This window comes from Alexandromys fortis, unplaced genomic scaffold, assembly GCF_014885135.2.
Source record: "Alexandromys fortis isolate MF-2015 unplaced genomic scaffold, M_Fortis_MF-2015_v1.1 scaffold_108, whole genome shotgun sequence".
NCBI lineage: Eukaryota > Metazoa > Chordata > Mammalia > Rodentia > Cricetidae > Alexandromys > Alexandromys fortis.
The window spans coordinates 579,884-605,196 of NW_026067994.1; the positions used below are offsets into that span (position 1 = coordinate 579,884).

At 42.0% G+C, this 25,313-nt stretch overlaps 1 protein-coding gene across 5 annotated transcripts in view; it reads right to left on the reverse strand.

Moving 5' to 3' along the window:
- Nucleotides 1–25,313, reverse strand: part of Prdm10 (PR/SET domain 10) — a 99,254-nt gene that overhangs the window by 48,026 nt on the left and 25,915 nt on the right. For 4 of the 5 annotated variants that reach the window (XR_007595016.1, XM_050160068.1, XM_050160066.1 and 1 more), the window contains exons 2-7: nt 18,579–18,777; nt 16,131–16,295; nt 13,303–13,362; nt 6,054–6,267; nt 3,910–4,151; nt 1,803–2,006 (exon numbers count right to left, since the gene is read on the reverse strand). Coding sequence is in view for 4 of the 5 variants with exons in the window: in XM_050160068.1 (XP_050016025.1) it covers nt 1,803–2,006; nt 3,910–4,151; nt 6,054–6,267; nt 13,303–13,362; nt 16,131–16,295; nt 18,579–18,647 (954 nt within the window). In the remaining variant the exon portion in view is untranslated. Of the gene's footprint in view, nt 1–1,802; nt 2,007–3,909; nt 4,152–5,188; nt 5,351–6,053; nt 6,268–13,302; nt 13,363–16,130; nt 16,296–18,578; nt 18,778–25,313 lie in introns of those variants that run through there. The other variant, XM_050160069.1, reaches the window with a different exon arrangement.

Sequence of the window (25,313 nt, forward strand, 5' to 3'; positions counted from 1 at the left end):
CTTATGCTAGGCAAGTACTCTACCACTGAGCCAGATCCACTGGCCTTGGTTATTTATTATACCTAACTATTCTAATTTGGTTCTGTCCATCACTACCCCTGTAGTTCTATTTGCTGTTTCCAAAGAGAAAACAGAACTCAGGATGCAGCTCAGTGGTTCTATACCCAGCACCTAGAGAAGAGGGGATGGAGAGAGAGTGAGCAAAATGGTATTTCCAAACTCGAAGCATTCTTTTCAGGCCTTTTTCTTTATTACAAATGTGTTAGAAGCTACACTTGGTAGTATGCACCTGTAATCCCAGAAGTTGGGAGATGGAAGGAGGAGACTAGAAATTCAAGGTTACTTCTTAGCTACATAGCGAGTTAGAGGCCAGCCAGAGCTACATAAGGTCCTGTCTCTTAAAGGTGTGAGTTCTAGTAGACTGGCCACAATCCAGTGGATGCCATGCCCCAGCAGAAAGGGAAATCAACGGATTATTAACTGTTTTGTGGGGTAGGGAGATGCAGGCCGAGCTGAAAAGAGCTAATGGGAGGAAATGGGAATGGCTATGGCCGAAGTGTGCTGCATGAAATTATCAAAGAATTAATAAAAGTATTTTTAAAGACTCTAATACAAACAAACAAAACTTCTATGTCAATTGAGCATGGTGGAATATGCCTATAATAACAGTACTAGGGAGACTAAGACTAGGAGAATTTTAACTTAAGGCCAGCCTGAGCTGGGCAGGGAGACCCCACAGGCTGGGAGTGTAGATGAGGGGGTGACTGCTTGCCTGTCATGTACAAGTACACAAATTCAATCCCCATCAGTGGAAAAGAATTAAAAAAAATGTTCATCTACATATAGAATCGTAGCACAATTTTTATTATGTCATTGAGTTCATAAATAAGTTCTAACAATTATTCCCCAAAATTATTTCTGAAATCAGAAGCCAGCACATAAATTCTTTGAAAAAGTTAAGTTTTTATTTTATTTTTTTATTTTTCTTTTATTTATTTGTTTATTTATTTATGGTTTTTCAAGGCAGGGTTTCTCTGTAGCTTTGGAGCCTGTCCTGGAGCTAGCTCTTGTAGACCAGGCTGGCCTCGAACTCACAGAGATTCACCTGCCTCTGCCTCCCGAGTGCTGGGATTAAAGGTGTGCATCACCACCACCCAGCTGAAAAAGTTTTTAGATAAAGAAAAGGAATCTTAGACGCACGTCTGAATTCCATTTTACAAAATCTCCCATTTCTCAATTCTTCCTTAGTACATACAATGGCATGCAGCTTCAGTCACCCCAGCACCATTACCAGCTTCCCCACCACAGTTATTCAATGCCTTGCTGTAGGCCCTTGAAGAACACAAAAGTGACCTATTTTCATACTGTTTCATTGACAGGTTATTGAAAGTATTCAGCACACAGTACAGTTAGCCCTGCTGATTCAGGGTTCTGACAACAACAGAATGAAAATATATGAATAAAATCACTATCCATACTGAAGTGAAGATTTTGTTTGCCATTATTCCTATACATTAAGTATAATGACTATTTATGCAGCATTTATTTAGTAGATATTATAAATAGTCTAGAAATTATCTGAGACACCTGGGAGGATAGACATGGGCTCTGTACATATACTTTCATAAGAGGCTTGAACATTTACAGATTTTTTTTTTAATTGTGGGGGAGAGGGATCCTGGAAGCAAAAGGAAGGCTGAAGTCACCCAATAAAAAAAGAATAACCAGGAAAGGATCCTTCTATAGAAAAGAGCCCTTATCACCACTCTGGCTAGCAGGCTGCTGAGGATCCAGTTCTGTACCTTCAGTTCCTGCTTGGGCTCCACGTTCTTTATTGTCGTGTAATACACATGGTGGCCATATTGGTAAGCTACCAGGTTCTGTTCTAAGTGGTTCTGGGCTGGGCGCACAAACATCATCCAGTTACAAAGGGTCTCATCAGACAACTCAAACCACAGGTCTTCATGCAAATCCCTGTCTTTTCTGTCTCCTTTATCAAGAGAAACCTGTAACCAAAGAGAAGATATACTGAACTGGAATCCTCTAGAAAAGCAATACTTCTTAACTGCTGAGCCATCCCTCTAGCCCTGATGAGCTATGCTTTTCTTTTAAATATATTTTTAGTTTGTTTTACATGTGTGCCTGAGTGTTTGACAGTGCACCACATGCATGCAGGAGCCCACAGAGGCCAGAAGGAGCACAAGATCCCCTGGAACTGCCATTACAGATGATTGTGAGCTGCCATGTAGGTGCTGGAAATAAAACCCCGGTCCTCTAAAAAAGCAGCAAGTGCTGTTAACCACTGAGCAGTGTTCCTCCACTGCCATTTTCTGTGAACTATTCTTTACCACAAAGAATGCCACAGGTTAGACCCATTCTAAAACTGAAAGTGTCTTAGGCAACCATTCCAGCACACACAGAGTACATATAGCCACAGGCTTCTCCGTATTCTAGTTAAAGTCTTCCTTTGGGATTTAGGGTCTGGATATGTAGCCCAGGCTACCCTGGAATTCGCAATCCTCCTGCCTCAGCCTCACAACTGCTGGGATTATAGGTGTGTGCCACCACACCCAGCTCTAAAGTAAAAAATTTTTTCAGCTAGGCTCTCATGTAGCCCAGGTTAGCCTCAAACTCACTGTGTAACCAAGAATGACCTTGAACTTCAGATCTTCCTGTCTCTGCATTTTGAATGTTGGGATTACAAGATAGACTGGACCACGTAAGCACATCTGCAGCCCTATACCATCATTTTGTTTAGAATAGAAAATACAGTTGGGCATGGTCGCATGTGCCTTTAATCCCAGCACTTGGGAGGCAGAAGTAGGTAGAGCTCTGACTTTGAGGCCAGTCTGGTCTACATAGGAAGTTCCAGGAAAGCCACGGCTAGGGCTACGGAGAAAAACCTCACAGGGTTCCGTTAAGAATTTAATTTTATGTCCCCCCACCTCAAGCCCTAAAAAAATTCATTCAGGAATCCTATAATCCTGATTCCTCAGAATATGACCACATCTATGTCAAGACCTTTAAAGAGGTGATTAAGTTAACATGGCTGGCACTGTCAGGGAAGGCTCTAATCCAATAAGAGGGAATATGAAGACAAACACGGGGCAGAACCTGTGAGGACACAAAGTGGCAGGCATTTGAAAGCCAAGGAGAGACACTGCAGAAACCAATCTTGCCAACACCTTGATCTTTGCCTGGCAGTCCTCAGAGCTTTGATAAGTACATTTCCATTATTTAAGCTACACAGCAGGTTTGTGCAGTGTGCACATGTATGTACATGCATGTGTGAACCAGAGGGTGATATTGAGTATCTTCCTCAACAGCTCTTCATTTTATTTTAAGGCAGTGGGCCCTGAGCTTGTTAATTCAATTCAGCTAACCTGCTCCTAGGATCCTGCCTCCACCTCCAGATTACTGGAACTACACACGTGTCATCATACTTTCCAGGCTTTTTATTATTATTTACTGAATGTGTGTGAATGTTTTGCCTGCATGTATGTCTGTGCACCATGTGAATGCCTGGTGCCCATAGAAGCCAGAAGAAGGCACTGGATCACCTAGGACTAGTATTCTAGATGTTCGGAGCCAGCATATGGGTGCTAATGGTCTGAATTCTGGTCCTTGTGCTTGCATGGCCAGTGCTTTGTTCCCACAAGCGTCCTGTGATGTTTTAGGATGAAAGCCCAGCATATTACTTCTAGCTCCCAGGACTACTTATCTCCAAATGACAAGGCCTCAAGCAGCAGCCACTACCATCTCTAGGTTTATTGAGGGCAAAGAGCAAGCTTCCTAAGCAACTTAAAGCATGCCAAGAAAACTGCTAGCAAATAGCTGGTTTGAGGTGGAAACAGATAAGTGCCTCTTGGAAAGTCTTAGTGAACAAGGAAGTGGGAGAAAATCCATTACCTTGAGATGAATGTAGCAGTCTTTCAGCTCCGACCCCCTGACCAGAGGCCCCTCTACAGGGCCAAACTGGGTGCGCTTAGGAATCCGTCTTTTGGAGAACACTCCCCCAAGGAACCTGTCTATGTAGAGGACCAGAGGCAGACTCGCCCTTGCCCGAGTGAGCACAGGCCGGTTAGGGATCGGATGCAAGGGGCCATGCTTTGGGCACACAGAAGAATGCGCGTTGTTACACTCTTCACACCCTGCAAGAGAAAGCTTGAAAAAGTCAAATACCTCAAAACTTCTTGATTCAACAATAAAAGGGATGACCTTAAAAAAAAAAATCCCAAACCAACATTTTCAGGCCAAACTTCAGTTAACCCCTACAAGGATTCTGTCATCTCACGGTAAGGCATTACTTTCAACAGCCCAGCAAGAATGCTGGGATTTCCTCCTAACATCATGCTAATCCCTTATACCTGCTAAAGGCAATATGCAAGTCATGACTTATCTCCCTGCTGGATAGTGGTTCAAACAGTAGACACAATTTACAAATCAATTATAAGAAAAAAAAGAAAAGAAAAGCTACTAGTTAAATGTTGAGAAATCTGATGAGACAAAATTATTTTAACAAAGCTGTTGGGGAATCAACCCAAATCCACTTCCTCCCAGTGAGTTTGAGAATCTCTAACCGTCTAAAGCAAACAGTGCTGTCCATGTCAGGTTGCAAGGCCAGAGGATGCTGCACTGAGCATCGCCAAAATGCCTCCTTTATTACTCAGAGGGCACCTTTAGTTTAGCCCTAGGGACACATTCTCAGCTCAGGCTGAATTCTCCATCTGCCTCAAGCCAGGCAGGTCTGCTCACTCCCTCTGCCAGAGGAGCTCAGAAGATATACTCAGGGCCACAAACCGGAGGACCCAGGCCAAACAGTTCACACTCCTCACGTCACACCCACCTGGTTTAGAGATTCACAATTTCTATACTTTTCAAGTAATGGAGACTAACTTTGTATTAATATTTATAAGATAAAGTAGGTTTCTGTGCATTTGATTAAAGAGTTGCCTTGAAAACTTGTAAATTCAAAGAAAAACAAAATGAAGTTTGTTGAAATAGGAGCGGCGGGGCTGCGTCCCCAACACCCTGGCCGCTTGGCTAGCTCATGCCCGAAATAACAACACACAAACTGTATTCATTTAAGAACTGCTTGGCCCATGAACTCTAACCCTTACAGGCTAATTCTCGCACCTGGACTAGCCCATTTCTAATAATGTGTGTAAGCACCCCAAGGTGCGCTTACCGGGAAGATTCTAGCCTCCGTCCATGGTGTCTCTGCTCCAGAGAGCAGAGTTGTCGGGTCTGTCTCGGAGCAGAGCAGAGTCTGACCTCACTTCCTCTTCCGCCCAGAATTCTATTCTGTTTCCTCCTCCCATCTATGTTCTAAGCTATGAGGCCAAGCAGTTGGTTTATTATAATTAACCAATGACCTTCCTCCATCAGAAGTTCTTTGTTACATGGGGCTGAATACTGGCCCCACACAGAAAGCTTTACCAACACAGAAATCCTAGGAGGCAAGTGCAAAGCCGCCAACTCTAAAGGGCCTTAGTCACTCAAGTAAATGAGGTCAGTCTTTGCCACGTGGGCACAAAAATCCACTGAAATAAACAATGAGTTGGTAGGTAAACACAGAGGCCTGAGCAGGCAGGGCAGAAGGACAGTTTTGGTGAGGCCAGCTACCCAAAGCTAGAGTCCAGACTTTTCAAGGCACTCAAAGTTATGATCTTGAGAAAGAGGCCAGCCTATAAAGGCTGTGGAGTGCATCTGTGCTCCAATGCCTGAGAACATGTAAGTATTCTTAAACGATTCCATGAAAGAAACAAGCAACACAATGCAAAGACCCAACCTAGTTCGACTTGGTGTAGCAATTTCAGAGCCCAGGTGTTGATGCCTGGTTGTCCACTCACTTGACCCTGGACAGGCACCTAACCACCTCTGGGCTTCAGATTCTTTATCAGTAAGGAGAAAAAACAAAAACAATGGTCATGACTTCCTTACAGGCTGCTGGGAAGACAGAGATAACGAGCTGGTATATGGGATGGACAATTGCTGTGCACATATTTACACTCACACACATCTTCCTGGGAGAGTCCAGGGCGTGCACTTACACAAATCATGGGGGTCAAAAGGCCGGGGTGGGTCAGGCTGCCAATCATCCATATCAGTGTCTTCAGCATCCTCTTCCTCTTCTTCCTCCGAATCCTCATCCTCATCTTCTTCCTCATCCTCTTCCTCTTTTGCATCTAGTCTAGCAATTGGGTTCTGCAGAGTTGCCAGAGGGTCAGGGTCGGAACCATCCACACTCTCAATGGAAGGCAGCACCTGGTTACATACAGGTAATGAGGCTTGGACATAAACTTAAGGGACAAAGCAAGCAGGTACCTCTTTTAAGTCAACTGGGACCCACATGCAGGCACAACAAACACACGCTTGGCAGGATCTATTTTTTACACTAGTTTTTTGCAAGAGAAGTTTCTGAAGAAAAGTGTGCTTGCCTTTCAAATGTCTAATGCCCTTATCTTTTAAGCTCCACCCTCCCTCCTCCCCTTCTGTCCCATATCTGGGCAGATTGAGAAGCCTTGGTCTCTCTTTGACACACACAAGTTCAATCTAGTTTGAATTTGAATCTAACAGGTTCAAATCTAGTTCCTCTCCTTGCTTGTATAAGACAATTGACATTGGCTTAATGGACCTATTCTACCCTCCCTCCAGAGACATCAAGTGCACACACAGCATTTTTCCATTGCCTCCTTCAGAGGATATGTGTGGGAATTTCAGTATTCATATATGAATTAAATCTTGGGCAAGAGTCCCTCATTCCTTTTAGAAGTGACTACCAGGCAGGGAAGGGAATACATGGCTTTTTCAATTACTTTGCTTTTTTAGAAACTTGTATGCTTGCGTGACGTACACATATATATGTGCATGAGTGGGCACACTTGCATGAGTATGTGGGAGTTAGATATAAACATTGAGTTGCTGCTTTGCTTTGGTTTTTTGAGACAGGACTTCACTGTGTAAACACCCTAGCTGTCCTATAACTAGTTCTGTAGCCCAAGCTGGTTTTGACCTTACAGAGATCCACCTGCGTCTGACTCCCAAGTTCTAAGATTAATGGCATGTACTATCACTTCCTGGAAAGTTTTTTTTTAATCACTCTCCATCTTTTTTTTTAAATTATAAATATATACATGAATCAGGTGCCCACAGAGGCCAGAGATGCTGTATCCCCCTGGAACTAGAGTTATAGGTAGTTATGACTCACCTGATGTGGGTGCTAGGATTTGAACTTGGATCCTTTAGTAGAGTAGTATATGTTCTTAGACACTGAGCCAAGCCATCAATATCCCACTTAATTTTTGAGGCAGGGTCTGTTATAGAACCTGGAGCTCATTAATTCAGCTACACTGGCTGGCCAACAAACTCCTGATACATATCTACTTGTCTCTGATGCTGGGGTTACAGGCACAGGCACCCACCACCATTCCCATTTTTATGTGGGTTCTAAAACCCAAACTGAAGTTTCATGCTTACACAACAAGAATTTTTGCCACTGAGCCATCTCCCCAGTCATGTTTGTTATTTTTCAGAAACAAAATTACTATGTTGCCCAGGCAAGCTCTCCAAACTGCTAGAGTCAAGTGATCCTCCTGTCTCCTAAGTAGCTGGGACTAGTTCATTTTACCTTAGTGTTTTGTTTTGTCTTGTCTTCAGCACTAGGAAGGGAACCCAGAGCTTTCTACATACTAGGCAAATGTTCTACCACTAAGCTACATCCCCACTTCACTTTTAAAACTAAATATAGGGTATAACAAGTCAGTACAATTTCATAGCTGATAGCTCTCCTTTGAAACACTTGGAGAGGCTTAAGTGTTTTGGAAAGAATGAAAGAGATAAGTGTTTTCTTGTACTCGAGTTAGTGTTGCAAGGAAGCAAACATTTGGGTGACATACAGGATTAAAGTTGCTCAACACATATGCAGAAAACAAATGGCACCCTACAAAATAGGTGCTAAAGCTTTATAAACTACCTGGTCATGTTCAACCCATGTCCTTCTTTTTTTTTTTAATTTATTTATTTATTATGTATACAATATTCTGTCTGTCTGTATGCCTGCAGGCCAGGAGAGGGCACCAGACCCCATTACAGATGGCTGTGAGCCACCATGTGGTTGCTGGGAATTGAACTCAGGACCTTTGGAAGAGCAAGCCATGCTCTTAACCTCTGAGCTATCTCTCCAGCCCAACCCATGTCCTTCTTAGTCACTGCACAATTTAAATGTTCCCTCTCCTTTTTTCTTTATCTCCCCATATGCAGTTTTCCTCTGCTAGGATGCTATTCCCTTGCCTGCTTTCTAACTGCAACCATGTTCCAGTTCCCAACAAGTCATATCTGGTGCCCTGACCCTCCTGTGCTTTGAAAATCAGCAGCAGTTGGAGACAGAGTCTAGTTCTCCAAGAACTCTGGGTCTCATTTCCTCCCCAGGCAGCCAGAACATTTAGGAACAGCCTAATGACATCTTCCCACACACATCTTCTGTTGTCAGAACCTAGGCCTTTTCCCACAGGACTCGATTTAAAAAAACAAAATAAAAAGTCTAGGGGCTGGAGAGATGGCTCAGCGGTTAAGAGCACTGCCTGTTCTTCCAAAGGTCCTGAGTTCAATTCCCAGCAACCACATGGTGGCTCACAACCATATGTAATGAGATCTGGTGCCCTATTCTGGCCTGCAGGCATACATACAGACAGAATACTGTACACATAATAAATAAATAAATAAATAAATAAATAAATAAATAAATAAATCTTTTTTTTAAAAGTCTAATCTTCCCATGATTCAAATATCCAAGGACTCAGAATTCCTAATTCATCCCATCATCTTTCATACAGCCAGACTTCCAGCTGATCATCTTGCCTGTTTATTCTCTAGCAAGTTTACATGTCTTTTCTATTGCTGTTTTGTTGTTTTTTGAGACAGGGTTTCTCTGTGCTGTCCTGAAACTTGCTGTAGACCAGGTTGGCCTCAAACTCACAGAGATCTGCCTGCAGTGCCTCCTGAGTGCTGGGATTAAAGACATGTGCCACCACCACCCAATTGAACTCATGATTCTTGTTACCACCTCCCAAGTAGCTGGGATAACAGGTATGCACCTGCTTGCGTGGCCTGCATGTGTTTTAACATACACTCATTTAACCCAAAGGTCACGACTTTAACACAACATTCTATCTCTGTATACCTCGGGGACTTTCAGAAAATTTTTTTATGGGGGAGGGGAAGGAAACAGGAAGACACTCTGCCTCAGCCTCAATAAATATAGCACAGTCATCTCCTAAAGGTGAGGAGAGGAACGGGATTTCTGGCAGTGCAGACTCAGCCTCCTCAGCACAACCTGCAAGGAAGCAGCTCCCTTCTCCCTTGAGCCGTCTGCTACACTGCCCTCCACTCTAGGCCACTTACACTCGGTGCTGGTATTAGGGATGCATGTCACCACACATTGAACCACAGCACACATAACCTCTGCTCCTTGTAAAGTCTTCTTCTCTCTGTAGAGCCCACCAAAAAGATGCACTCAACAACTCAGAGTTACTCTAAAGTTACAGCAGTAAGTTTTCTCGATAGATAAAGTTATGAGAATTCTGTTTCAGCAAGGTTGCCGGTGGCTTGGACACTGCTGAGAAAGCTGGCACGGAAACAGTGACAACCTTTCCCTCTCCCCATTTCTGCATTAACTTTGAGGACTGGTGCTGAAGCAGGCGCGAACACAGAATACCTGAAGCACAGCCACTGTGGAAAAAGCAGGAGAGGCATCAAAGAGCATTTCTTTTGTAAGAACTGTCTATTTGCAGATAGCACCGACCTGAACGCACAGTGGGATGGTCTGCAAATTAGTTTAATTCAAGTTCACCTGGTATTCACTGAGCACTAGGTATGCATCTAAGTTCCACTGAGATGAGGTATGTTATCAGCCCCTAAGCTGCAGACGCGAAATTCAAGTTCTGCCACTACTTGGTTTTTCCATTGTGTCACAACAGCCCCTGAGGAATTTAGTCTATTCAAGGAAGGCAGCAGAGGAGATAAATACCCCTACCTCACCCCTCCTTGAATGCTAGGCAACAAGTTAATGCATGCATGTTCCTGGTAATAGTCAGGCTGTGGGTAAGGGACCCGTGTGCGCCTGGTTTACACAGAATAAAGGAATTTAAAATGAGGCTGTTAGTCCTATATAGTTTACCACTGTAAATCAAACACAGCAAAAGGAAAAAGAATTCGCTAAACTTAATGTACACTTTCTTCCCACTTAACGGCACCCTGTGATTAATCCCAAATGTACACAACGCATTTCAGGACACAATTCATCTGAGAAGAGAAACAGAAAATGACACTGGACAGCAGTGACTATGACAGAATGCTTTGTGACTCCTACTGAGCCCAATTATCAGGGAAGCATATTTTCTTCTCTGTGTGTGGGGAATCACACATGCTCACTTTTGGGAATAAAGAGTAGTGGGTGCTTCCATGTCTGCACATCACTGGTACCTCTCCTAAAGACAAAGGAATGAATACATAAGAAGGGCCTCAAACAGATCTTCCCATCACTAAAGACAAAAAAGAAACCTTTCAGCTAAGGCAGGAAGGCAGGAAGGAAGGAAGAAGGCAGGCAGACAGGAAGGAAGGAAGGAAGGAAGGAAGGAAGGAAGGAAGGAAGGAAGGAAGGAAGGAAGGAAGGAAGGAAGGAAGGAAGGAAGGAAGGAAGGAGAAAGGAAGAAAAGAAGGAGAGACAGCGACAGATAGAGATAGGGATATAGCTCAGTGGTAGATTGTGTGTTCCACAGGTTCAAGGCCCTAAACTCAATCCCAGAATGAAGAAGAGGATGAAGAACAAACTCAAGCAAGACTCTAAGCCAACAACTACAGTCACACTAACTTATAATACCAGGGTTCACAGAGCTATCTAAGCATAACTTTCCTTTCATACAAAACATCAAAGGATCAGATTGGTTCTGGAGATTGAGGAAGATGAAGGGCCCTTTGAGGTGCAAATGGGAACAAACCCATCAATTAAAATATGTCTCAATAGTAAAACAACAAAATATCATTTGTCATATCAGATTGGCAAAATTTGAAAAGAATGTAAATATGCCAGTAGTAGAGTGTTGAAAATGGGCATTTTCATGTAGTTGGCAGAAATATAAATTTCCTCAATACGACAGAAGCAATTTACACAGAACTGTCACAATAGTCTTTTTAAACTAGGCATGGTGGCTCACATCTATAATCCCAGACCATGAGAGGCTGAGGCAGGAGAATAACATATTTGAGGCAAGCTTAGGCCACACAACTAAGACACTGTCTCAAACAAACACACTGTTTTCTTACTCATAAGGACAAATCTCAAATGTATTAAACAAACCAATGCAACAAGCTTTATATATGTGCCATTTAGACTCAAAGCACCAACCAACCTCCCGCACTCTTTACTTCCCACAATTATTGTGAAGTAAAACCTATACATTATATGTAGGCTGTTATCTTTAAATAGTTCAGTGTGTGTATTTGTATTTACATACAATCACCTTTATAGTTTAAATATTATCATTTCTAAAAACTGAAATATTCTTTAGTATAATTAAAAATCCATTAGTACTACCATTTTTCCAAATTGTCTCCCTCTCTTTTTACACTTGATTTTATCAAATCAGGATCCAAATGGAAAACATATACAGCATTTACTTACTGAGACATCCAAAACTGTTAGTTCCCCTCCTCTTCTTTTCTCATGCAATTTATTTGTGGGAAAAGTCAGGGGATATAGTGGGAGAATGCTTATACAAACTAAAACAAAACAAAACAGCAACGAAACCCAAACAGGTACTATGGCTGGGATGTAGCTCCGCTAACACATGTGTGCACTGCATGCACAGAAGCCCTGGGTTTGATCCCCAGGACACATATACTGAGTGTGATGATGCATGCCTGTAATCCCAGCAGCACACAAGAAGTGAAGGTGAGAAGATCAGAAATTCAAAATCATCTTGGGCTCCATAGTAAGTTCAAGCCCAGCAGCTTAGAATACATGAGACCATCTCAAAAACAAAAAGTAAAACTAAAAGACTCCAGGCCATTTCTCCTGGAGTCCATGGGCTAGATTTTACCAGTAAGTCTTGCATGCCTTTTGACTTGTTCAGTTTGTCTACCGTGCATCCTGTCAGCTGCAGAACCCTCTCCAGACTTGGTCATATTTGGGTTTGATTTTCTGGGATGAATACTTCACACAACATGACAATATATATATATACAGCATTAGGAAGCATATAATAAACAGTCATCTCTCTTCCGTCATAGGAAAGCCACTTGCTACCATCTAGTTTGTCCATCAAAACACTCTCCATAGGCCGGGCGGTGGTGGCGCACGCCTTTAATCCCAGCACTCGGGAGGCAGAGGCAGGCGGATCTCTGTGAGTTCGAGGCCAGCCTGGTCTACAAGAGCTAGTTCTGGGACGGGCACCAAAGCTACAGAGAAACCCTGTCTCGAAAAACCAAAAAATAAAAACACTCCCCATCACAGCCTTTTTCAGGCTACTGTTGACAGCAACCTTCTAGAACCATACTTTATCAGGGGATGAAAATGGCACTGTGTTTGCTATCTGGAAAAGAAATTTCTCTTTCAAGTAACTCCAAGAGTGTCCATGGTGACAGACTTGACAGCTTTCAGAAGGTGTACTGTTGTATCAGTCTCTGTCTCTCTTTCCATATCACTCCTGACTCAGAGCCTAGCTATGTAGTTCAATCTGGCTTAGAACCTGTGACTCTCCACCTGTGACTCCCTGGCCTCTGCCTCCCAAGTGCTGGTATTATAGTGATACCAGATCCCCACCACCACCAAAAGACACTTTTTAAACTTATGTCATTCTTGCTGGGTGGTGGTGGGGCACACCTTTATTCCAGCACTCAGGAGGCAGAGGCAGGTAGATCTCTGTGAGAAAAAAAAATCTCACTCTTTTATTGGAAAACTGAACAAATATCCTGTTTGTTTGTCTGATACAAAGACTCATTATTTTGCCCAGGCTGGTCTCAACCAAGAGGACTCAGCCAATTGTCCTGTCTCATCTTCCCAGTAGCATAGGCTTATTTCTTAAAACTTCCTTAACCAAACACTTCTTACTGACAAGCTATTACAATATACTGACAGCACTGTGTTAGTATTATATTGTTTTGCTTTGTTTACATTAAAGAAGTTAGATAGTGTACTTTAAACAAACAAACAAAGACTCAGAGATAGCATAAAGGTAGAAGGACACTGCAGCAACTTAATAGCCACTGTATTAGTCCCAAATGGTACAAAGGGTTTTGTTTTACCTGTTGAGCTGTGGCATCTTGCTGGACGTAAGCTACCTGAGCTGGGTCTGTAAACAGAGTCTAAAGAAAAACAAACAAACCTATCAGTAGATCTTTGGACACAGGAAAATTACTCTGCTCAGTACCAACTCTTAAGAGAGTTATCTGGAGTCACAGTTCGTAATCTTTTATTAATGCAGGAGATAAAGACAGTGTTCTTGCACTGGCCTGGAGTCTTTACTTCAAAAGGCTCCGGAGATTAAATAAACAGCCATCCCAAAAGGCTAACATACTTCAATATTCTACTCCCAAGCAAAGCCTCTCGAGGCTGAATGTCACAGCTAATAAAAAGGCACATCATGAAAACATAAAAGACATGCCATGAAGAAAATACACCATTCACATTGAACCCTACTCACAGAGGAGATTTGTGAGGCAGTAAAAATGGATTGAGAGTTGGGAATTACAGAGGCATATCAGGAACACAGGCTTATAAGCCTTTACAATATGAACTTGTTTGTCATCAGAAAAGTAGAAAGAACATATATGCTTACAGGTTCTTTAGGTTAGATTCTTTCTTTTTTTTTTTTTAATTTTTCCAAACAGGGTTTCTCTGTGTAGCTCTGGTTGTCCTAGAACTCACTCTGTAGACCAGGCTAGCCTCAAACTCACAGAGATCCACCTGTCTCTGTCTCCCAAGTTCTGAGATTAAAGGTATATGCCACCACTATCTGGCCATAGGTTCTTCCTCTTTTTTTTTTTTTTTTTGATAAAGCCAGCAGGTATAATAATGATAATAAAGAAACTTAATCATTATAAACACATAGCAACTGGAGAGGGAAAATGTCCATACTGTTACAGCTAAGATAAGGTTAGTATCTGCAATCCAGAAAAATAGTCTCACTGCTACATCTTTTGAAAGACTTTAATTTGTCCAAGACTTTGGTAAACCTATGGGACTAAAATAAAAACTGGGCCACACAGAGAAACCCTGTATAGAAAAAATATAAAAAAGAAGAAAGAAAGAAAGAAAGAAAGAAAGAAAGAAAGAAAGAAAGACAAAAAGAAAGAAAGAAAGAAAGAAAGAAAGAAAGAAAGAAAGAAAGAGAAAGAAAGAGAAAAAACTGGTTAAATCTGAATTCCAGAGGAACATGAAGAAAAGCTGTAGAAAGTTAAGATTTCTTCACTTTGACATTTAAAATATTATCAAACTTCAAACATTTAGTAACATTATAATAAACCAGCAGTTAAGTACAGACCATCTTTTACATACACTCTCTGGTTGTACTTTATTTTGTTGTTGTTGGTGGCTGTCATTTTTGTTTTTGTTTTCTGAGACAGGGTTTCTCTGTGTAGCCAGTTTTTATTTTAGGTGTAACAGCCCTATCAGTCCTAGAGCTGGATCTGTAGACCAGAAGGCCTCAAACTGACAGAGATCTGCCTGCCTCCGCCTCCCAAGGTGTGCACCACCACCGCCAGGCTTGGTTACATTTTTTTTAAAGATTTATTTATTTATGTGTGTATGTATGTATGTATGTATGTATACAGTATTCTGCCTGCATGCACGCCTGCAGGACAGAAAAGGACACTAAATCTCTTTACAGATGGTTGTGAGCCACCATGTGTTGCTGGGAATTGAACTCAGGACCTTTGGAAGAGCAGGCAGAGCTCTTAATCACTGAGCTATCTCTCCAGCCCCGGCTTGGTTGTACTTTAAGAAAGTTAGAGAAATAGCATTAAACCTAAGCACTCCAAAAAGACCATGTGAGCATTTGGCAAGTTCATTTCTATATACACTAGAAAAGTATTCATGAAGGGAATCTTATTTTTTCTTAGAAGTGATATGAGCCTCTTGATGAACACAAGGACAATTTTATAATAAGGATCCTACTATGAAAATATACATTAAAAAAAAATGAAGCCAGGCAGAGTGGCAAGTGCTTTTAATCCCTGCACTTAGGAGGCAGAGGTAAGTGTATTTCTATAGAGGTAAGTGGATCTCCATGAGTTCGAGGCCAGCATGAACTACATAATAGTGAGTTCCAGGACAGCCAAGGCTATGCAGAAAAACCCTGCCTCAAAAATAAATAAATAAATAATACTGTTTAGTGGCTGACACTACAGAACACTGGTAAAACACTTAGCATGATAAAGGTCTGGGTAAAAAGGCAACACAAAATGAAGAAATAATAGTAGTACAATATATTGCAAACTTACTATATCCTCAGCCTTCATTAGTATGTGTGAGTATGGTAGTGAGGGTTGTGCATATGTGCTGTAAGTAATACATATGTATGTATGTAACACATAAATACTTTGTACATTGTAAAGTGTCAACAATATTTGTGGAATATCTGTGTCACTCTTTTAGAAACTCCAAGTCAAAGACAAAAACAAAAGCTATATTGTAAAGCTTTTGTGAGAATACCTCTTGGTTTCTGTTACAGGTCTAGAAATCAGTAAGTTACTAGCAAACAAGAGTATAAGGTGATAGAATCCTTTGCTTACACATCTGTATGCTTTCACTGAGCAAACTTGATTTAGCTAAACACTGTGCGGTACACAGAACAGAATGCTTAGTCTGGGTACTCAGGAAAGGTAACACACTGATAACTGCCTCACTGCACTGCAGGGAAAGCCTGACATGAGACTGGAGCTCTACCTCATTTGGCACTCAATTTAAATAAATGTACCACTGTGTTCATTGCTAAGTTAGTTATATGCTCCTTGATAGCACAAATCTTATCTGAACATTTACTGAATCAAAATATCTAGGATAACAACTGAGCCATAGCAAACATAAGTAATTATTGTATTAAGAAACAAGTCAAAAACAATCCTTCACATGCCTGTGCAGCTTCCACCGGGTGGATGTACACCAGTGTGTGCTCTGGACCATCCACTGATGTGTAGGAGGCACCATCTGCTGTGTATACCACCTGCTGGGGTGGACGAACTTGGTCATCAGTGTATACAATCTGAGCCACAGTTCCAGCATCCGGAACAAAGTGCACCTGGGGGGAAAAGCAGGCATGTATGTAGCACCTATCATTATAAAACAAAACCAAACTCACAAAGGCTTATGGCCAACCAAGAACAACTGAGCTGAAATAGCCCTTAATGTAAGAAAAAGGAAGACTGATATACCTTCATCCATGATGAGCTGAAGACCTGAAGTCAGAATACATGGTCCTTGTCAGTAATTTACTGCTTAACATTACAGAGCTAACTTGAATTCTTTGCCTTAAAAACCCAATGCAAATAGATAATTTCTAGTGACTCATGAGGGGGGCAGCTAATTGACCCTGGAAAAACAACTGCAGATTTCTGCATGACACCACTGCCAAAACAAAACATACATAAAAGCAATTGCTTTTAACGTATCATAAAAATTCTATCTTATAATGGGTAGTGCTTCTCAGCAGACATATTAAAGTAAGGTCACTTTTACTCCTGCACATTATTTCCCATGTGAAGGACATGCTGCATGGAGGCACATCAGGAAATGTCACTGAATCAATGGTGTGATGCAACTCTCCCCTGCTAGCTAAGTAAAGAAGCTGGACACTAATGAAGTACTGTTAAAGGGTTCTGGTCAAGTAGTTCAGCTGTCTCCAGGGAGATAATTTTCTGTGTCTTAATACCTAAAGAACTAAAAACAAAACTGAGTTGTATAAAATCCTCTCTGAGTGGCAGCAATAGAAGATTGACTCTGTGAGGTGCCAGCATGCCATGTGCCGAGTGCTTTTCTGGAAAGTCTGCAAGCAGATAATCAAAGCACTCATCTGGGGGAGAGATGACTCATGTGTCAATGTTGCTGGGTGGGCATCCTTGCTCCTTTCCTGACTTATCATTACGGCAGTTTTCCCCAGTGGGAAATAATAGATTTCACAGATGACACATAAACTAACTTAATGCCCAGAAAGAATGCCAGAGGCCAAGTGTAATTGAGCAGCACAGGAATACAACCGACTTCCTGCTAGGTGATTAGTCTGTCTTCTATACATACTCAATTTAGGCCTGAAGACAAAGCACACACTGGGGGAAATTAGGTTCACAGCGTATCTGCACGTCGGAAGGCAATCCTATGACTTTAGATTTATAATCTTGCAATTTTCAGTTTTCTTATTCATACTGAAGCTTTAAAATGGGGGGCAGACATTTTCTTCAAAAAAGGAGAAAGCGAAGCCTTTCTACTTGGTTTTCCTCATGGAAAGTCGATAAATAAGAATTGGCAGAACTTGAGCAGAAATGACTGGAAAGAAGGGGTGCAGTGGTGTATACTGACCTCAGTTCCCCAACAAGCAGGGACCCTGGTCAACACAGAACCTTACAAAAGAACTTCCTTTTGTTTTACTCTTTTTCTTTCCTTTTCTTTTTTTAAGACAGTTCTTACTATGTAACCCTGACTAGCTCAGACTCACTAAGGAAACCAGACTGTCCTTAAACTCCCAGAGAACTGCCTCTATTCCTTTTGGATAAATACAATCTATAAATTTATGAAAGTAGTCATCAAACCAGCTTCCATGAGAAAAGCAGTGTTCTCAGTTCTTCTGCTGAATGTATCTCTGAAATCACTTTTCTCTGAATTTTAGGTTGTAACCTTTAAATTTTATAATCATTATTACTTATTATAGCATTGATTATATTGCCTAAATTAAGTAATATTTGTACATTTAAATATTTCAAGGTTAATTTTCTGATTTTGATAATAGTACTAGGGTTATACAATTTAATGAAAATTTGAATCAAAACTTTATGTGTATCCTACAGTTTAAAAATGAGCTTATGGGCTAAGTATGCCTCCTACCATCACTTGGGAGGCAGAAGCAGGCAGATCTCTTTGAGTTCGAGGCCAGTCTTCTAGACCATCTAGAGAGTTCCAGGACAGCAGACAAGACACTGTCTTAAAAAGGAAGAAGAGCGCACTCACTTTATAAACACACCTTAGGCTTCGTTACTTGTGGAGAATTGAACCCCACACTGGTTAATATAAAAGAAGTCAGCAATGTGTTGAGGTTTTAGGATCAATAGCAGATAAAGGAGGGAAGTTAAAGAGCTTCTACCAGCAAGGTGCAGAGGTGGGGTCCGTGGTGGCATAAGTCCATCTACCTCACAGAACACCTGGCAGTGAAGCAAAGTGCTGACGCATTTCAGCTTCTCAGGGCAAATTCTCACTTTGGCTCTCTCCCTCCCTCTTACTATAGAGACAGAGACACTGGCATTTCTTCAGCTGTCAGAGTCCCCCCCAGCTAAACACTCCTGCCAACAGTGAGATGGAAGAGGCCATCCTTCACCTGTGCAGTGTTCTGGTCATGGTCCGCAGATGTCGGCCACACATGGGAGCTTTCATCTTTGGAATCCATCTTCTTCTCCTTGTTGGACAGCTCCAAGTCTGAGCCACCTACAGCAGCAGCACAGGACAGAGGACACTCATCTGTCTTGTATGTCCTGTACACACGTGTTCATGGAGGCAGGAGGATCTCTGCAGTGTGCCTGAGAAAAGACATGAAAGGTTTAAGTGGATGGCTACATTTTAATAAATTAGTTTCAACAGACAGAGGGGGGGAAAGTTTCATTAAAAGGCAACACACGCCAGGCGATGGTGGCTCACACCTTTGGGAGCTGGTGGCTCCCAGCACTTGGGAGGCAGAGGCAGGCGGATCTCTGTGAGTTCGAGACCAGCCTGCTCTACAAAGCTAGTTCCAGGACAGGCTCCAAAGCCACAGAGAAACCCTGTGTCAAAAAAAAAAAAAAAAAAAAAAAGGTAAAAGGCAACACACTTAGGCAAAAGGGTAAAAATAATATATTATTTATGGCAATAATATAATGTATTGCATGCCTACCATAGTTTGGATAATCATTAAATGTATGTATGTGTTTATACATGTACACTGTATATAGAATGTAACTCCCATTAAAAATATTGAAGGCAATCATACTTCTTTTGAGAAAAAAGTTTTTCCATATATTAGCTGCCAGTAAATCAAATGATGGGCTTATGCTCCAGTGTGACTGCTGTGTAGCCCAAGACTTTTCATGGTAGATATGACCGCATATACCACTACCACTTCTACTCAAAATGAAGAGCCGAATAATAAAAATGGCAAAACAAGAGAGAAGCAGCCGATGAAAGAAATTGGATTGCCCAGGCCATAATTTGGTGAATGCAAATACAAACCTTGTTTCCCATCCGGTCAGTACAGGAGGGAATAGTGGACGAGTCAAAGCTTTCCCACATCAACATGCAAAAATCCCTACGATTTGAAATCTCTTCTACTTTCTAAGATAAGACTCCTTAAAAACTTATGTTTTAAAAGATTTACTTATGCTGGACAGTGGTGGCACAGGCCTTTAATCCCAGCACTCAGAGGCAGAGGCAGGTGGATCTCTGTGAGTTCAATGCCAGCCTGGTCTACAGAGCAAGTTCCAGAACAGGTTCCAAAGAGAAACCCTGTCTTGAAAAACCAAAAATAAATAAATAAATAAAAGAAAAGAAAAGAAAGAAAAAGATTTACTTATTTATGAGTATGACCATTTTACCTATAAGTATATAAACTACATGAGAACCTGGTGTCTGAGGAAGCCAAGAGAGACCACCACATTCCCTAAAACTGGAGTTACAGATAGTTATGAGCCACCACGCAGGTTCTGGGGACTGAACCCAGATCTTCTGCAAGAGCAGCAAGTGATCTTAACCATTAATCCATCTTTATAACCCAATAAAATAGACCTTTTTAAGGTAGCAATCTTCCCTTTTGATAAGAATGCTAAAACACTGGCATCCTACAACATCACCACTTCTTTTGGGGGAGGTATTGATTTTATTGAGCTCTGCACTTTTCTCTGCTTCCCTCTCCTTCTCTCCCCTCCCCTTCAACCCTCTCCCATGGTCCCCATGCTCCCAATTTCCTCAGAAGATCTTGTCTTTGTCTATTTCCCATGTAGATTAGATCCATGTGTGTCTCTCTTAGGGTCCTCCTTGTTGTCAGAGTTCTCTGGGGTTGAACATCACCACTTCTAACCACTTCACTAAAGTAGCATTCATAGCCAGGGGAGGCAGTAGTCAGACAGGAAAGACTGCTGGCCAGCATCCACCAGTGTTCTCTGTTATTAATAGAAATATGCTGAGAGGCATGTTCCTAGACCACACATACTCCAATCTCTAAATCAGAATAAAGCCTGATGAAGGATGCCACAATTCCCTGCCAGTACCTAACCTGAACACTGGAGCTGCCGTGTGCAAACTGCACAGCGGCCACCTTCAGCGCCTGTGAATAGCCTGTTGCCACCTTCCTCACCCCTGCCCTATCCTGCCCCCTATCATGTTCAATGGTACCTGAAATATTGCCAAACAGTGGATTTTAAAGGAGCTTGGGGAGCTTCCTAGAGAAATGGGAATATCCTGTTTCTTAAATCTGAACTAGGAAGGTTGCTACACAGGAAATAAATGTGTCAAAAATCTTCATAGAGATTCTTCACATAAGTTTATTTACCATGTTTTCTTTCTTTTCCTTGTGTATGGTACATGCATATTAAATATTAGTATATAGACACCATGACCAAGGAAACCTACAGAGGAAAGAGTTTATTTGGGCTTTCAGTTCCAGAAGCTCCAGTTTCCGATAAGAATTCATAATGGCAAGGAAGAGGCAATGGGCAGGTATTTTGGCTAGAGCAGGGTGCCAAGAGCTCACTTCTTGAACCATAAGCACAAAGTAGAGAGAGCAACTGCAAATGGCAAAGCAGCTCGAGTCTTTAACTCTGCAGTGACACATTTTCTCCAACAAGGCTACAAGTCCTAAACCTCCCCCCAAAGAGCACCCTAAACCTCCCTAAATAGTTGTTCCAACTGGGGTCAGGAGTTTAAATACAGGAGCCTGTGTGGGACATTCTCTTTCAAAGCACCACCACATGCTTGCATGTGTGTGGGAGCACTGCACGCACATGCATGTAGAGGTCCAATGTTGACACTGTCTTCCTTAATCACTCCCCACTTTAGTTATTGAACACAAAGCTCACTCACTAGTCAGCTTGCCCTGGGAATCCCGCTTCTGCCTTCCACGTGCTGGCTTTTGTGTGGGTTTTGGGGATCCATACTCCAGTGTTCACATTTACAAGAGCTGTTTCAATGCACCATCTCTCCAGTCACTTTTCCACTTTTCTCTTTCTTTCTTTCTCTCTTTCTCTTTCTTTCTTTCTTTCTTTCTTTCTTTCTTTCTTTCTTTCTTTCTTTCTTTCTTTCCTTTGAGACAGGATTTCTCTGTGTAACTGTCCTGGTTGTTCTGGAACTCACTTTGTAGACCAGGCTGAGCTTGAACTCACTGAGTTCTGCCTGCCTCCCAAGTGCTGGGATTAAAGGCATGCACCACCACTGCCTGGCTCTTTTCTCTTTTCACCTCAACCATTTCAGAGTAAATTACAAACACTGCTTCTTTGCCTTTTCCCCCATCTTGATATGGGGTCTTGCTAAGTTACCCAGGCTAGTCTCAAACTCCTGGGCTTACGTGGTCTTCTCTTGTTGGTCTCATGGCTGACTAGAGTTACAGGTGCGCACCATCCTCCAGCTTACCTCCAAACTCTTAAAGAACTCATTCCTAAAACTGCAGACATTCTCTTAGAGGCACAGACCATTGTCAAAAACCACAGAGAAGACACAGGAGTGACAATTCTACTTTACTCACAGACTTTCCTAATATTTTGTCAACAGTCTAATTCACCATCCTTAACAGCCAAAGGAACATTTTCCTCCCTGGCTCCAATCCAATCTGGCATCAAACACTGTTTACTGTGTGTGCTCACTGTCAAGACCCTCAGTCTCTGTCAGCCAGAGAGTTCCTGTTCCTGGTCTTCTGTAACCTTGCCACTTTTGAAACACACAGAATGGTCTTCAGCTTCTCTGATGTTTCTCTAAGGTTAATTCAAGCAATGAACTTCTATCACAAAAGATATGCAGTACCCTCCCCATACGAGAATTAGAGAATTTCAACTTGCTCCTTCTAAATACTCAAATGCTCCAGGCCATGGGAATACTTCATGGACCTATGTCCTTCCAAAACGGAGCAGCCAAGTGGCTGCTCTTTGCTTGCATTTCTCGAAAGATGCTTTGTACTCAGAGGGAAAGGTGCGAGCATTTACATTGAGCTGAAGCCTAGCCTGTTCTATTTCTTTCATCTTAATTTTACCTATGTCTGGTTTAATAAGTATTAAATACAAGAGCTAAAAATTGAAAGACTACAAAGGACACAGTGGACAATCACCCTCCCAGAATCTCTTAGCCATTCTTCAGGAACAATTCACAGAATCAGTTTCTTGTTTTTCCTTCCAAAGGCATTTCATTCACATGCAAGCAAATACATGTACAACGTGTTTATCTCTCCAACCACAAACCAATAAATTATTGATTCCTTACAAGGTAACAGCTCCTCTACATTTGTCTGTCCTGTGCAACAGCTTATCTTGTGCACTGTTGCATCCACATACATCTTCTTCAGTTTTTTATTCCAGCTGCATAATTTCTTTGTGTGAATATACTGTTACTTACTCAACCATCCTTATGTTGTTAACTGTCTATGTTTTGGGGACCTGGAAAATATCTTAGTACATAAAGAACTTGTCTAGTCAACATGCAGACCTAAGTTCAATCCCCAGAAACCATGTAATAAACCAGGTGTTAGACTTGGTAAATTCTCAGCCAGTGAAAGACTCCGGGCTGGGAGGCGGGGGAAGGCAGTCAGTCTCTCAGGATTCACGCTCAAGGTCCTCTGGCCTCCATAAGTAAGTGTGCATCTAAGCATCCACATGGACAGGCAACGCTCACACACAAATGAGTATTGGGTTAAAGACATGCACCACCACACCTGATCGTTTAGGTTTTCTCTGATATTTTACTATGACATATAACATGATGGCAATTAACTTAGGACATCTATCAGGATTGTGGAGGTTAGTATATCATATTTTTATTTCCAAGAGGATATGAAGCAGTTGGCGTGGCTGTGCGCAATGAGATCATTATTAGTCCTAAACTCCCACACCGGTGCTCATCCACCCTGCACCTTTAATTCTGAGCACACCTGAGGCACAGAGCACTCACAAGTGCCAGGGACAGCCTCAGCTGGGAGAAGCACGTGGAAGGGTATGGGCACTTACCTTGGGCAAATCTCAAAAGGACTTTCTCTTTCTTTCTCTGTAAAATGGTGGTCATGTGTTTATTGAGAGAGACAAAAAAACAGTAGGTGAAAAGTGCTTTTGTGTAATATTTGCTACACAATAAGCAATTGATTTTCAAAAAGTTATCCAATCTGGTTACAGTCTCCTCCCTGCTTACCTTAAGCCTCTAAATCCTTAAAGTCAAGGGGTGTTTTGTTAACTGCTGACTGAGGAAGGACTTGGGTGAGGGTTGTTGAGTGACTTAAAGATGTTCTGTTGTGCAGGGTTGGGGGGGTGAGGGAGCTGGGCCAGCAGACAGAGGAGAATGCCTAGCCCAGAGGTGCTCTGAGATCACTTCCTAGAGGAGAGGAAATGTAATAGACGTAGGGAAGAAAGCAAAAACCAGGAGTAGGCCCGTCTGCACGTCACTGAAACAGTCCATGATGTAAAACATCCGCAACTACCTAAAGCAGGGTTTGGGAGTGGCGGGGAGGAAATAACACCTTCTGCTATCCACAGAGGCAGTTCCCAGTAAGCTCAGTATACTGATAGCAGATAAAACCCAGTGTGGTACAGGAAATACACACTTGGCCTGTCGCCTTTGCCTGGCAGGTAAATCTTAAATCCCTGGCCTCTCCAAAGGGTACTAATGATGCGGCTGATGTTAGCAGCCTGGGAAGGTTAAGGAAGGGTGCTAGTTGCCAGAAAAACGGTCAAGACAAAAATAACTGTGGCTTCTGCTCTCTGCATGTTGTCATCTGTTCAGCCTCCTCAAATACCTTCTCAGTCATTTTTATTTCCTATCCTGCCATTCACTCACTGTCCTGTCCCAAACTCTAAAAAAGTGGGGATGAAACAGATAACAAACTAAAGATTAAACTTAGCACCAAAGGCCAATGATTTCATCAATCTTAAGTCTCCAAAATGATAGTTTAGCTCACTTCAGGACAGCTTCCTGGGAATAAGTACATCTGGAGAGAGCAGGAAGCCCTCCTTCTACCTTGCCCTGTGTAGTAGGTTGTCATCTGGGATTCACTGGTATCCTTTATAATATCCTTAACAACAGTATGTAAACATTGTTTCCCTGAGTTCTATGAGCCCCTCTAGTGAAGAAATGGAAGTCCAAGCTTCCATTCTCAGCTCCCACATGAAGGCTGGCAACCATCGTAACTTCAGTTCCAGGGGATCTGATGCCCTCTTTTGGTATCCTCAGGCACCAAGCACATAAGTCATGTACACCTGCACATGCAGGTAAAACACTCGTCCACATAAAACAAAATAAAAACATATTAAAAATAATAAAAGATAATAGTACTAGGGAGAGGGCTCGATTGATAAAGCACCTGTCACTGTACATAGTTAAGTGGTAAATGCTTTTTAGATATGTTTCCCATAACAAAAAGTTGAAATAAATGTTCATTGATAACCAGTAATAATCGCTGTTCCACTTCTTCATGGTAGAGATGGGATGTGATAGGTCTCTTTTCTCACAACAACCATGAATGACTCCATGGCCAGCCACCAAGAGGCAAGATTTGGCACAATCAACAACAACCAGGCCTCTCAACCCTTCCTCTACCCAGCCAAACCGGCATTGTTCGCTCACTACCATTGTAATCTACTGGGCTCAGGTCTTGAACTGTGATCTTCTGAAATTCTTAGGGTCCAATCTGCTGCTCAGGCAGCAGACTGACTGTAATATCAATGAAGCTCAGCACACAGTAGTAAACAATAGGGACCAGTGGCAGCCAACATCACAGCATTTAGTCTACAGGTCTAATCTCATCTGCACTTTTATTTCTTAGTTGTATTTGCACCAGAGCTTGAGTCAGGGGAGAGACAATGAGAGCTGGTGTCAGGAAACACTACAAATTACCTAA